Source organism: Cherax quadricarinatus, chromosome 1, assembly GCF_038502225.1.
Source record: "Cherax quadricarinatus isolate ZL_2023a chromosome 1, ASM3850222v1, whole genome shotgun sequence".
Classification (NCBI taxonomy): domain Eukaryota; kingdom Metazoa; phylum Arthropoda; class Malacostraca; order Decapoda; family Parastacidae; genus Cherax; species Cherax quadricarinatus.
Genome location: NC_091292.1, coordinates 32838534 through 32852746, shown reverse-complemented (window position 1 = coordinate 32852746; position 14213 = coordinate 32838534). Strand labels below are relative to the sequence as shown.

The 14213-nt window shown below is 39.9% G+C and overlaps 1 protein-coding gene across 2 annotated transcripts in view; it reads left to right on the top strand.

The window, feature by feature from the left end:
• rt (Protein O-mannosyltransferase rt) overlaps positions 1-14213 on the top strand; it is a 177102-nt gene that overhangs the window by 139212 nt on the left and 23677 nt on the right. For both annotated transcript variants that reach the window (XM_053775322.2, XM_053775319.2), the window contains 4 exons: positions 965-1139; positions 1276-1525; positions 6842-7062; positions 8136-8268. In XM_053775322.2, the coding sequence (XP_053631297.2) occupies positions 965-1139; positions 1276-1525; positions 6842-7062; positions 8136-8268 (779 nt within the window). The remainder of the gene's footprint in view (positions 1-964; positions 1140-1275; positions 1526-6841; positions 7063-8135; positions 8269-14213) is intronic.

The window sequence follows — 14213 nt, the reverse complement described above, 5'->3', positions numbered from 1 at the left end:
AATAAAATATAAAAAAAAAAAATGAAAAGCAGGGGTGTCACTAGCACGTTAAAAGACCATACAATAAGTGTCAGGGGCCTGAGAGTGTTCAACTGCCTCCCAGCATACATAAGGGGGATTACCAATAGACCCCTGGCTGTCTTCAAGCAGGCACAGGACAAACGCCTAAAGTCGGTACCTGACCAGCCGGGCTGTGGCTCGTATATTGGATTGCGTGCAGCCAGCAGTAACAGCCTGGTTGATCAGGCTCTGATCCACTGTGAGGCCTGGTCACAAACCGGGCCGTGGGGGCGTTGACCCCCGGAACTCTCTCCAGGTAAACTCCAGGTATGTAAAACTATAGTTCTTCTCTATAAAATGTATTTTTTGTTAATATTTTTGGGTGTCTGAAACAGATTAATTGGATTTACATTATTTCTTAATGGAAATATTACTTCAGTTTTCGGCCATTTCGGCCAACCTTCTGGAACAGATTAATTACGAAAACTGGGGGGGGGGGGACTACTGTACCTCCAGTATTTCACAAACTATGTATTCTTATTCTCATACACTGTACTTGTAATCATGATTTAGTTTTAAGGCTGCTTGAAATTTTTTGTGTAATAAAGGGTTTTCTATAAAATAGTTATATACATATGTCAATCACCTTAATTGTATATGCTATTTATACTCCACTTTGTAGAAATAGTTTTTGTTTATATGTACATACTATAGTTACTCAATAGTTTATATATTGCTTTTCGGTCTTGGTCTTTTGTTGTGTTGAACATATATTGATCAATAAAAATTGTTGATACAAAACTTGTATTTGTTGATGTAACATTTTTTTGATAGTTTGTAATAATTAAGTACAGTCAGTTTAAAACATTTTGATGATGACAAAAGTTTGAAGGTATTGTTCATTTTTTTCTTTGCTGTTCAGATACAACTGCAAATTAATATGCTAATTATTCTCACTTTACAGATAATGCTGTACTGGCACAATCCCGTTTCATCCTAATGGAGGGAATTCTTATGTTCTTTGGAGTGTTTGGCCTTCTTTGCATTTTGAAATTCCGTCGCTTTTACCATCAGCCTTACAGCGTGCCTTGGTTTGTCTGTCTCATTATTGGAGCTGCATCCCTCAGTGCCTGTGTATGGTAAGACTAATGTTTGTTATAAACAATAGGATTTATTTTAAATTTGGAACTTTAATATTTTCTTAAATAATGGAATTGCTTAATCTTTTCATACACTGATACTACACGAGATAATATTTTTCATCTATGTTCACAGTGTTCGATATTTTGGTATATTCACTTTCCTGCTTGGATTGGGCATCTTAACACGTGACTTCTGGATGATGGTTGGTGATCGCCTGGTATCAGAAAGACAGTTGCTCGGTCACTTCCTCACACGTGCAGTTATATTTATTACCATACCAGTTGCACTATATATTGGCTGCTTTTATGTTCACCTTTCGCTGTTATACAAGGCCGGCCCTAATGATAATATAATGACTTCAGCATTCCAAGCTAGCCTTGAGGTAAGTTGTTCAGTTTATTTCTTAAAGCAAGTCACATTGATGATTACTGTAACAAATCTATTTGTTATACTGGTTTGTAGTTACTGGTAGAGAGTTATGGTATCTGGTGTCTTAGTTTTTGTTTAAAGTTTCTACTACTGTTTTGGCACATACCTCCTCATTGGCTGATAAATTAGACACACATGCAACACTTGGGTATCAATAAAGATACCCAAGTGTTGCATGTGTGTCTAATTTATCAACTTGTCGGGTCTCTGAACCATTCATCTACATTGGCTGCCATTCCAACAGTTTCAACTACAGTACTCTTTTTACTTGTTAAAATTTACATCTTTTTTTTATGTACTTTACTCCTTGCTTTCCTTTTGATGGCATTAAAAATCATCTGTTATAGTGCAACTAATTTTACTCTGCAGGTTATTTTAAAAACAAAAGAATACTTAAAAAATAATAACAAAATAGGTCTGGGACAGGGATGTGTAATGTCACCATGGTTGTTTAACCCTTTCAGGGTCCAAATGCCAAATTTCAAAGTGCACACCAGTGTCCAAGAATTTTCAAAAAATAATTTTTTTTTTCTTATGAAATGGTAGAGAATCTTTTTCTGAAGGAAATAAAACAAAAAAGTACGAAATTTGATGAAAAATTGATGAAATTATGCTCTCGCGAATTTTGATGTGTCAGCGATATTTATGCATTGGCGATTTTGCTGACTTTGACTCCCATTTTAGGCCAATTATATTACTCCAGTTGACCAAATTCTTAGCTATTTCACCAGTATTACTTCTGTTCTATTGATTGAGCACAAGAAATCACCTACTGCTTCAACTGCAAAATAGTGATCAGAAATTGGTAATTTGGCCAATTTAATGCAAAGTTCAAAATATTCTAATTTCAAAATAGGGTCCAGAATAAACAATGCAGGCATTCCTGGAACTAAACTAACACTTCCTCTGTTCATTAGTTATGTTTTCAGGCTTTATAAATGAATTCCACTTTGATTTTTTATTCACATAATGAATTTTTATTCAAACCAAAAAATAGAAGATTTACTGTTATGTAATACTGTAATAATTGTATAAATAATATCACCACATTTGTGAACGTATATTAGACCCACCAGCTGGTGTGTATTAGACGTGTGGGATCATTTGTTTACTCTTGAACATCGGCAAAAATTTAACATTTCTGCTATTTTGAGCACAGTTTCAACCATTTTCCATTACTAAAACCAATCAAAATCATCTCTATTTCTGTAATATATCTTTCATTCTATCAAATGAGACCAAGAAATCGCAAATACAACTATAAAAAACATACGAAAAAACACTGCAAAATCGCTGCTTTAATCGAAAATTACGGTCTGTTTTTTCTCTCGTTATGCTGCAGGATTTGTTTTATGTGGTGCACACATACCACATAGATGTATTCTCTCATATCTAGGCCCAAATTGACTGCTCACAGCTTATCAGAGTGAGCTGAGCTCATGGCGTAGATCTACGGTTTGGACCCTCAACGTATAGCCGTAGATCTACGGCACGGACCCTCAAAGGGTTAACATACAGATGGGGTTGTAAAAGAAGTTGTTAGGGAAAGGGGTGGGATTAAATTATGGGGAATCAAATACAAAATGGGAATTGACAGTTACTTTTTGCTGATGAAACTGTGCTTTTGGGGGATTCTAAAGAAAAGTTGCAAAGGTTAGCAGACTAGTTAGGGAGGGTTTGTAAAGGTAGAAAGTTGAAAGTGAACATAGATAGGAGTAAGGTGATGAGGGTATCAAATGATTTAGATAAAGAAAAATTGGGAATCACATTGAAGGGAGGGAGGGAGTGAGTATAGAAGCGAATGTTTTCAGATATTTGGGAGTTGACTTGTCAGCAGATGAGCTGATGAAGGATGAGGTTAACCACAGAATTGATGAAGGAAGAAAGGCGAGTGGCGCATTGAATTATCTGTGGAGACGAAGAACATTATCCATGGAGGCAAAGAAGAGACTGTACGAAAGTATAGTGGTACCAACACTCTTATATGGGTGTGAAGCCTGGGTTGCAAATGCTTTAGTGAGGAGGCGGCTGGAGGCAGTGGAGATGTCCTGTCTAAGGGCAGTGTGTGGTGTAAATATTATGCAGAAAATCCGGAGTGTGGAAATTAGGAGTTAGTGTAGTTACTAAAAGTATTAGTCAAGAGGGCCGAAGACAGTGTCTACCATTGCAGACACTGCAAGGCTCCAGGCGGACATCAACCAAATCCTTCAATGAGCTGCAGAAAACAATATGAAGTTCAATGATGAGAAATTTCAATTACTCCAATGTGGTAAACACGAGGAAATTAAAACTTCATCAAGTACAAAACAAATTCCGGCCACAAAATAGAGCGAAAAACCAACGTCGGAGGATCTCGCCTTCAAGGACCATAACATTGTATCAATCGCAGCTGCTAGAAAAATGACAGGATGGATAATGAGAACCTTCAAAACTAGGGATGCCAAGCCCATGATGACACTCTTCAGGTCGCTTGTTCTATCTAGGCTGGAATATTGCTGCACACTAACAGCACCTTTCAAGACAGGTGAAATTGCTGACCTAGAAAATGTAAAGAGAACTTTCACGGCACGCATAATGGAGATAAAACGCCTCAATTACTGGGAGCGCTTGAATTTTCTGAGCCTGTATTCCCTGGAATGCAGGCGGGAGAGATGCATGATTATATACACCTGGAAAATCCTAGAGGGACTAGTACCGAACTTGCACACGAAAATCACTCACAACGAAAGCAAAAGACTTGGCAGACGATGCAACATCCCCCCAATGAAAAGCAGGGGTGTCACTAGCACATTAAGAGACAGTACAATAAGTGTCAGGGGCCCCGAGACTGTTCAACTGCCTCCCAGCATACATAAGGGGGATTACCAATAGACCCCTGGCAGTCTTCAAGCTGGCACTGGACAAGCACCTAAAGTCGGTACCTGACCAGCCGGGCTGTGGCTCGTACGTTGGATTGCATGCAGCCAACAGTAACAGGCTGGTTGATCAGGCTCTGATCCACCGTGAGGCCTGGTCACAGACCGGGCCGCGGGGGCATTGACCCCCGGAACTCTCTCCAGGTAAATTCCAGGTGAAGTGGTTTGGTCCAGAGGCGTTGCTGGGGTTGGTGTCACCCAGGGCAGAATCTTGGGCGTCACCCAGGGCAGCAAATTGGTGTCACCCCAGTGGAATTAAAGGGTGGGGGGATGGGGGTAGTAAACTCCAGTTATGTCACTACTGCATGACCAGTAACTAATGTTTAGCAATGAGAACATTGCTAAATTGAACAGGAGAATACTTCTCAACTTTATTAATGATAAAATAAATAATCGTAGTAATACTGAGTAAACATAAACTCAAATACCACTTTGAGTACAAGCAACAGATCCTACATTTATTCATCTTCAACAATGCCCCCCCCTTCCACCCCCCCCCCCAAAAAAAAAATGAAAAATGAAGAAAAACATTGTAATATCAGAGAAACACTAGTTCCGATTTGACCTTGAGTCCAGGTAACATCTCAGTGAAGCTGATCTTAAGTTTCCTTGCCTTCATTCCTGCAAAATCATATATCACATCATCAAAATCAGTGATTTGCCCTATATAGGCTATATAGAAATGAAGGATTCTTCTCTTATGTTGGTGCAGCACTGTTTTGTGCATAAGTGTCACCTTTAGAGGCTCTATGGTGTCACCTGGGGCAGCCCCCCTCCCCTTATGACACCTCTGGTTTGGCCATTCAGAGAGAATGGAACAAAGAATGATTTGGTGAGTGTATAAATTTGTAGCGAAAGGAATGCAGGGTAGGGGTCATCCCTGTAAAGGTTGGAGGGAGGGGGTAAAGGAGGTTTTCTGGGCTTGGGCTTGGGCTTCCAGCAAGCATGCATGAGAGTGTTAGATAGGGAATGGTGACAAATGGTTTCTGGGACCTGACAAGCTGTTGGGAGTGTGAGCAGGGTAATATATTGTTAAGGGATTCAGGGAAACTGGTTAGTCAGACTCGAGTCCTAGAAATGGGGAGTACAATGCCTGCACTTTAACCCTTTCAGGGTCCGTGCTGTAGATCTACGCCTTTACGTTGAGGGTCCAAACCATAGATCTACGCCATGAGCTCAGCTCACTCTGATAAGCTGTGAGCGGTAAATTTGGGCCTAGATATGAGAGAATACATCTGTGGTATGTGTGCACCACATAAAACAAATCTGCAGCTCAGTGCATAATGAGATAAAAAAAACTGAGACCGTAATTTTCGATTAAAACAGCAACTTTGCAGTGCTTTCTTTTATGTTTTTTATAGTTGTATTTGTGATTTCTTGGTCTCATTTGATAGAATGGAATATATATTACAGAGATGATTTTGATTGGTTTTATTATTGAAAATGGCTTGAAACGGAGCTCAAATTAGCGGAAATGTTAACTTTTGCCGTTGTTCAAGAGTAAGCAAATGACCTCACACGTCTAATACAAGCCAGCTGGTGGGTCCAATATATGGTCACAAATGTACTGATATTATTTATACAATTATTACAATATTGCATGACAGTAAATCTTCTGTGTTTTGGTTTGAATAAAAATTCATTATGTGAATTTAAAATCAAAATGGAATTCATTTGTAAAGCCTGAAAACATAACGAATGAACAGAAGAAAAGTTAGTTTAGTGCCAGGAATGCCTGCATTGTTTATTCTGGATCCTATTTTGAAATTGGAATATTTTGAACTTTGCACTAAATTGGCCAAATTGCCAATTTCCAATCACTTTATTTTGTAGTTAAAACAGTTGACTTGGCGATTTCTTGTGCTCAATCGATAGAATTGAAGTAATACTAGTGAAATAGCTAAGAATTTGGTTGACTGGAATAAGGTAATTGGCCTAAAATGGGAGTCAAAGTCGACAAAATCGCAGATGTGTAAATGTGTAAGCATGCACGTATGTTTGTACGTGCACGTTTAGTGGGACCTAGGCTTAAGTAGAAGTAGCAAGACGTACCTGAAATCTTGCATGTTTGAGACAGAAAAGACACCAGCAATCCTACCATGCAAAACAATTACAGGCTTCTGTTTTATACTCTCCTGGCAGGATGGTAGTACCTCCCTGGGTGGTTGCTGTCTACCAAAATACTACCTAGGAAATCCTTAATGTATCTAGCAAAAATTTAATGAAATATTGTTAATATAAAATGAGATGGTTTTAAACTGATTCTGATCACCACAGTACTGTATAGTGTAAATGTTTTCTTCAATCAGTGCTTTAGGAGAAACATTTTGATTAATATTTTGATACTTAAACAGGGTGGTTTGGCTTCTATTATTGCTAATCAACCAGTGAAGGTGGTTCATGGGTCACAAATTACACTGCGGCACACTCATGGCCGCACCTGTTGGTTGCACTCTCACGATGCTGTGTATCCTGTCAAGTACCCGGATGGGCGTGGCTCCTCACACCAGCAGCAGGTCACATGCTATAGCTATAAAGATGTCAACAATTGGTGGATTGTCAAAAAACCAGAGGTGTAAGTTAATAATTATGTCTAAGTTTTTAAATAGTAAATTTTACAAGTTAGCCAGCACCATAAGCAGTGTTTATAATCTGCACCCTATTCTCACTACCAACACCACCACTGACAAAATTTTCTAAGCTTTGATTTCATATGTTCTTACCAAGCTCATCCTGCCCATACCTGACACAACACTTTGGTTACTCACTCCTGCAAATGCAACCCCCTCACCTTGTACCTAATTCATATACAGCAAACCCTCAATATATTGGACTTTTAATTATTTTATTTTCAAAGTTTATTGTAGTATATCTCAGTTGTGTACAGTACTGTATTAGATATACAGTAGATTACTTTAGTGTTTTTGTTTCTTGCTACAGATTTTAACTTTATTCTGACAAAACGAAGACTCAGATAATTTTCCCATTAGTCCATTATATCGAGGGTTTTCTGTAATTTTCTTTTTTGGTTTTGAAGTAGGAAAAACCCCTGGCGGACAAAGCATTCCATTATCATAATGCCTCATGTCTCTCTTCCATACTTAAGTGTTGATTCACCTTTTACAATGTAACATTCATACAAATGTGTTCTGCTGTTCATAGATTTTTTTAAAATTGTAAATGAAGGGATTCAGGGAAACCGGTTATTTTCATATAGTCGGACTTGAGTCCTGGAAATGGGAAGTACAATGCCTGCACTTTAAAGGAGGGGTTTGGGATATTGGCAGTTTGGAGGGATATGTTGTGTATCTTTATATGTGTATGCTTCTAAACTGTTGTATTCTGAGCACCTCTGCAAAAACAGTGATAATGTGCGAGTGTGGTGAAAGTGTTGAATGATGATGAAAGTATTTTCTTTTTGGGGATTTTCTTTCTTTTTTGGGTCACCCTGCCTCGGTGGGAGACAGCCGACTTGTTGGGGGAAAAAAAAAAAATGCCACTTTACAATAGTTTCATCAGAGATATTTTTTCCACTGTTTATGCTCTTATTTTTATGTTTTCTTGAAATGCTCCTCTAAAATTATAGGAATTTGGTTTATATGTTTATGATGCTACCAAGGTCTGTTTTCATTAGTTTAATTTTTCCAGGGAGGAATTGGTTGTGACTGAGCCACATGAGCCCATTAAAAATGGAGACCTTGTTCAGCTGGTTCATGGCCTCACCTCTCGGGCCCTCAACTCTCACGATGTTGCAGCTGGCATGTCACCACACAACCAAGAAGTAATAAAAATGTTATACTTGTATTTTACAGAAGTTGCACAGTGCTTTGGTAAACATTTTTAACTTCCTATTCCTCAAAATCGTTTACCAGTTAAGTGTACTTTGTCTTCATACTAGAGGAGCAGAGAACAAGAGGGGGCTTGCTTACATGGACATAGACAAGAATAGGATCTTTAAAAGGGATGCATAAGGTACAAATTTAATCACTTAAATAAACTACAGGGTTAACTGCACAAGTACCTTCCATAAAGGAGAGTCAAAAGCAGTATGTCAGTTGGTTGAAATTTAAGATGTGGGACCAAGAGCTAGTGATTCTTCCCTTGCGAACTATCCTAGGTAATTGAAGATAGATGTTGATTTTATGTGCATGAGTTTTGGTAGACTAACTTTCTTCACTAAGGTATTTGAGGAAGTAGATCATGGTATTGAATATATTGTGTGTGTATATGGACTTAAGTAAGACTTTCAATAAAGTTCCACATCAGAGGCTATTGAGGAAACTTAAGGCACACGGAATAGGAGAAATTTTTTCCTGGGTTGAGGCATGGTTGATGAATAGGCAGCAGAGAGTTTGCATAAATGGGGAGAAATCGGAATGGGGGCATATCACAAGCGGTGTTCTTCAGGGGTCAGTGTTGGGCCCCTTGTTGTTCACAATCTACATAAACGACATAGATGAGGGAATAAATAGAGGCATAAGCAAATTTGCTGATGACACCAAAATAGGCCATCCAATTCATTCAAATGAGAACATTAGAGCAATCCAGGATGATGTGAATAGACTCGTGCAGTGGTCGGAGAAGTGGCAGATGCAGTTTAATATAGACAAATGCAAAGTTCTAAATGTTGGAAAGGAAAATAACCATGCCACATATAAACTAAATAATGTAGATCTTAATATTACAGATTGTGAAAAGGATTTAGTTCTGGTTAGTAGTAATCTAAAACCAAGGTAACAGTGCATTAGTGTTCGCAATAAAGCTAACAGAATCCTTGGCTTCATAGCAAGAAGCATAAATAATAGAAGTCCTCAGGTTGTTCTTCAACTGTCTTTGGTTAGGCCTCATTTAGAATATGCTGCACAGTTTTGGTCACCGTATTACAGAATGGATATACGTAAATGCACAGGAAAGTGTACAAAGGAGGATGGCAAAGTTGATCCTATGTACTAGAAATCTTCCCTATGAGGATAGGCTGAGGGCCCTGAATCTGCACTCTAGAAAGGTGAAGAATTAGGGATGATATGATTGAGGCAGTGGAGATGTCCTGTCTAAGGGTAATGTGTGGTGTAAATATTATGCAGAAAATTCGGAGTGTGGAAATTAGGAGAAGGTGTGGAGTTAATAAAAGTATTAGTCAGAGGGCTGAAGAGGGTTTGTTGAGGTGGTTTGGTCATTTAGAGAGAGTGGATTAAAGTAGAATGACATGGAGAGCATATAAATCTGTAGGGGAAGGAAGGCGGGGTAGGGGTCGTCCTTGAAAAGGTTGAAGGGAGGGGTAAAGGTGGTGATATGGGTGAGGGGTTTGAACTTCCAGCAAGTGTGAGTGAGCGTGTTAGATAGGAGTGAATGGAGACAAATGGTATTTGGGACCTGACGAGCTGTTGGAGTGTGAGCAGGGTAATATTTAGTGAAGGGATTTGGGGAAACCGGTTATTTTATATAACCGGACTTGAGTCCTGGAAATGGGAAGTACAATGCCTGCACTCTAAAGGGGCACCTCTGCAAAAACAGTGATTATGTGTGAGCGAGGTGAAAGTGTTGAATGATGATGAAAGTATTTTCTTTGTGGGGATTTTCTTTTTTTTTGGGTCACCCTGCCTCGGTGGGAGACGGCCAACTTGATTGAGGTGTATAAATGGAAAACAGGAATTAATAAAGGGGATGTAAATAGTGTGCTAAAAATATCTAACATAGACAGGACTCGCAGCAGTGGCTTTAAATTGGAAAAATTCGGATTCAGGAAGGATATAGGAAAGCACTGGTTTGGTAATAAAGTTGTAGATGAGTGGAACAAACTCCCGAGTACCGTCATAGATGCTAAGATGTTGTGTGGTTTTAAAAATAGGTTGGATAAATACACGAGTGAGTGTGGGTGGGTGTGAGTTGGACCTGACTAGCTTGTGCTACTAGGTCGGATGCACTGCTCCTCCCTCAAGTGACGTGTCTAACCTCACTAGGTCAAGGCATTGGCTTAAGCCGGTGGGAGAATTAGAGCTGCCTTGTATAGGCCAGTAAGCCTGTTGCAGTGCTCCTTCTTTCTTATGTTCTTACAAATGCACTGGCTTAGGCTGCTCAGAAAGAAGATACAAAAGCTTTTCCCATACCATGTTTCCTCCAGTTATAAATGAGTGGAAATGGTTGGAAATGGTAGACCTACTGTTCAGCTTGAATAAAACAAAGAAACTATTATTACGTATAATAAAATAAGGAAAATAGATATTTATTGCAGGATTGTCAGAAATGATGCATAAAAAAATTTCAACAAATTATAAAAGGTTTAAGAGGACGTAGGTGTTTGTTCAAGATGCAATGTCACTCTTGACAGACTTTGAGGATTGTGCTCACATCTCTCGTCCATAGCCACCCATTTGCTGGTGCTCCTGACCCTCCTCTTGCTTTTGTCCTTCTGCTGCTTGCATGTTTTTTATATTTCCTGGAGTGCCTGTAGGGATCTCTGGGAACTTTTATCAGAGTTATTGAACATTAACACATCACAAATAGCATCAGTTGAAAAACTGATGCTGGTAGTATTAACTTGGTGTGATAGTAGTTGTTTTATTAATGTAGTTTATTATTACTTTAATTATTTTCTTAGTATGTATATTTATTATTACAGATGTTACAGTGGATAGGGGAACAATGTGGCAGATGTTGCAAGTATATGGAATAGGTAGTAAGTTACCAAATGATGTAGAAAGTTTTTATGAGGATAGTGAGGCTCAGGTTAGGGTGTGTAGGAGAGAGGGAGACTACTTCCCAGCAATACTAGGGATGTGTAATGTTACTATGGTTAACATAGTTATAGATGGGGTTGTAAAAGAAGTAAATGCTAGGGTGTTGGGGAATGGGGTGGGATTAAATTATGGGGAATCAAATCCAAAAGGGAGTTGACAGTTACTTTTTGCTGATGATACTGTGCTTTTGGGGGATTCTAAAGAAAAGTTGCAAAGGTTAGTTAGGACAAGTTTGGGAGGGTGTGTAAAGGTAGAAATTTGAAAGTGAACATAGATAAGAGTATGATGATGAAGGTATCAAATGGACATCACATTGGAGGGAGGGAGTATGGAAGAAGTGAATGTTTTCAGATATTTGGGAGCTGACTTGTCAGCAGATGGGTTTATGAAGGACGAGGTTAACCATAGAATTGATGAAGGCAAAAAGGAGAGTGGTGCGTTGAGGTATCTGTGGAGACAATGAACGTTATCCCTGAAGGCAAAGAAAGGAATGTATGAGAGTATAGTGGAGCCAACACTTATATGGGTGTGAAGCATGGGTTGTAAATGCTGCAGTAAGGAAGCGGCTGGAGGCAGTGGAGATATCGTGTCTAAGGGCATGTGTGGTGTAAATACAGCCTCTCCTCGCTTTGCTACGTACTTGTTTATCGACCCCTCGGACTTTAGACGGGCTCGCTGACCAGTATTCATACCTAAATAATGTGTATTAGAGCTGATTTCCTCTTCTGTTTATTTCATTATACAGTACACTTCTGTATAAACATTTAAAAATATACCAGAAATGTTATAAATGGTGCAAAGGTGACATTAAAACAATATCAAAGATGACTCAAGAAATCGTAATGACACGATTGCAAACAAACCATACCCCCGGCCGGGATTGAACCCGCGGTCAGTCTCAAAACTCCAGCCCGTCGCGTTAGCCACTAGACCAGCTAGCCACAATAAGATTCATCCAACTAGGTATATTTCTACACCTGGGGCTGGAGTTTTGAGACTCTATGACCGCGGGTTCAATCCCGGCCGGGGGTATGGAATATCAAAGATAGTCGACACAAACTCTCTACCATTATAGTATGCTCCTCACTTGGCAATGAATTCATTTAACAACATGGTCTTAGGAACGGAACTGTCGTTAAGTGAGGAGAGGTTCTATTATGCAGAGTATTTGTAGTTTGGAAATTAGGAAGAAGTGTGGAGTAACTAAAAGTATTAATTACAGGGCTGAAAATGGGCTGTTGAAGCGGTTTGGTCATATAGAGAGATTGGAACAGAGTAGAATGATTTGGAGAGCGTAGAAGTCTGTTGGGGAAGGAATGTGGGGTAGGGGTCATCCCCGAAAAGGTTGGAGGGATGGTGTAAAGGAGGTTTTGTAAGCGAGGGGCTTGGACTTCCAGCAAGCATGCACGAGGGTGTTAGATAGCAGTGAATGGTGACGAATGGTTTTTGGGACCTGATGAGTTGTTGGGAGTGTGAGCAGGGTAATATTTTGTGAAGGGATTCAGGGAAAATGGTTAGCTGGACTTGAGTCCTAGAAATGGGAAGTATGCCTGCTCTTTAAAGGAGGGGTTTAGGATATTGGCAGTTTGCAGGGATGTTTAAACTGTCGTATCTAAGTGCCTCTGCAAAGAGTGACTCTGTATGAGTAATGGTGAAAGTGTTGAATGATGTAAGTTTTTTTCTTTTTTTTTTCTTTTTGGGTCACCCTGTCAGCATAGTTGCTAATCCCTGTGTTACATAGCATAGCATATTAGTATCATCCATGTGCTTTAGATAGGAGATCCCTTGTAGGCCTGTGACTGTGTGACGTCACGGGATGCGCATGTGTACGCTCGTACCTCTGCCCCGGTCTCACTCGGCATAGACCTACAGGCGAAGACAGGCAAGGCACTGGGCTCCATTCCTCATCATCTCAGTCTGACAATATATCGTAACCATCCAACAAGTGTGTGTACCTTCAACCCTCGATATCTCCATTTAAGAACCCCTTACGATAAATGGTGGCATCGGAGGGCCTGTAATTCTGACGATTACAGCGATTTCTGGAGATAAATTTCGACCTGCAAGACGGCCATTTCGTGTCACCAGTAGGCCTACCGAGGTTAACGCCAGCCAGCTACCTCAAGCCAGTTCTCCCGCCCAAGCTCCTACCAGCTTCTACATTATTCACTGGTCAGTCTTTGTATTAGTGTATCTGCTTATTTGCATCACTCCCGAGGGGTTGACCCGAGTTTGCAAAATAAGCCAGCTTCCAGTCTGTGATGAGGAATGGAGCCCAGTGCCTTGCCTGTCTTCGCCTGTAGGTCTACGCCGAGTGAGACCGGGGCAGAGGTACGAGCGTACACATGCGCATCCCGTGACGTCACAGTCACAGGCCTACAAGGGATCTCCTATCTAAAGCACATGGATGATACTAATATGCTATGCTATATAACACAGGGATCAGCAACTATGCTGACAACCCTGCCTCAGAGGGAAACGGTCAGCGTGTTGAAAAGAAAAATTATTATTGTTCAGAGGGCTTAGTGATCTACTTGGTCAGTGTACTTCAGATTTCAAAACTATCTCCCCTACCCTTCATGTCCTTACTCTCCCTCTATTTCTTTCTGTTATTTCTCTACCCTCATTTCATTTTTCTTCATCCTTCCCTCTCTAGCCTCCTCCCTTCCCTCTGGTCTCCTTTTTCTCCAGCTCTCACACTTCCTTTCCTCTCTACCAAATATCCAAATATCTATATGGATATGCTGAATATTGAAGACAGAGTAAAACAACTGAAGTTAAATCAAGTTTATAAAATTGCTCAGTGTCCAGAATATCTTGCTGCTAATTTTATCAAAGTTGGGAACCAAAGCAACCATAGTACTAGGGGGAGAGAGCACAACTTTGTAGTACCTACAGTCAGTTGCCAGGCTTCAAACACTTTTTATTGTACAGCAATTAAGGAATGGAACAGATTGCCCACACAGGCCAGAGCCAGTCATAGCATGAG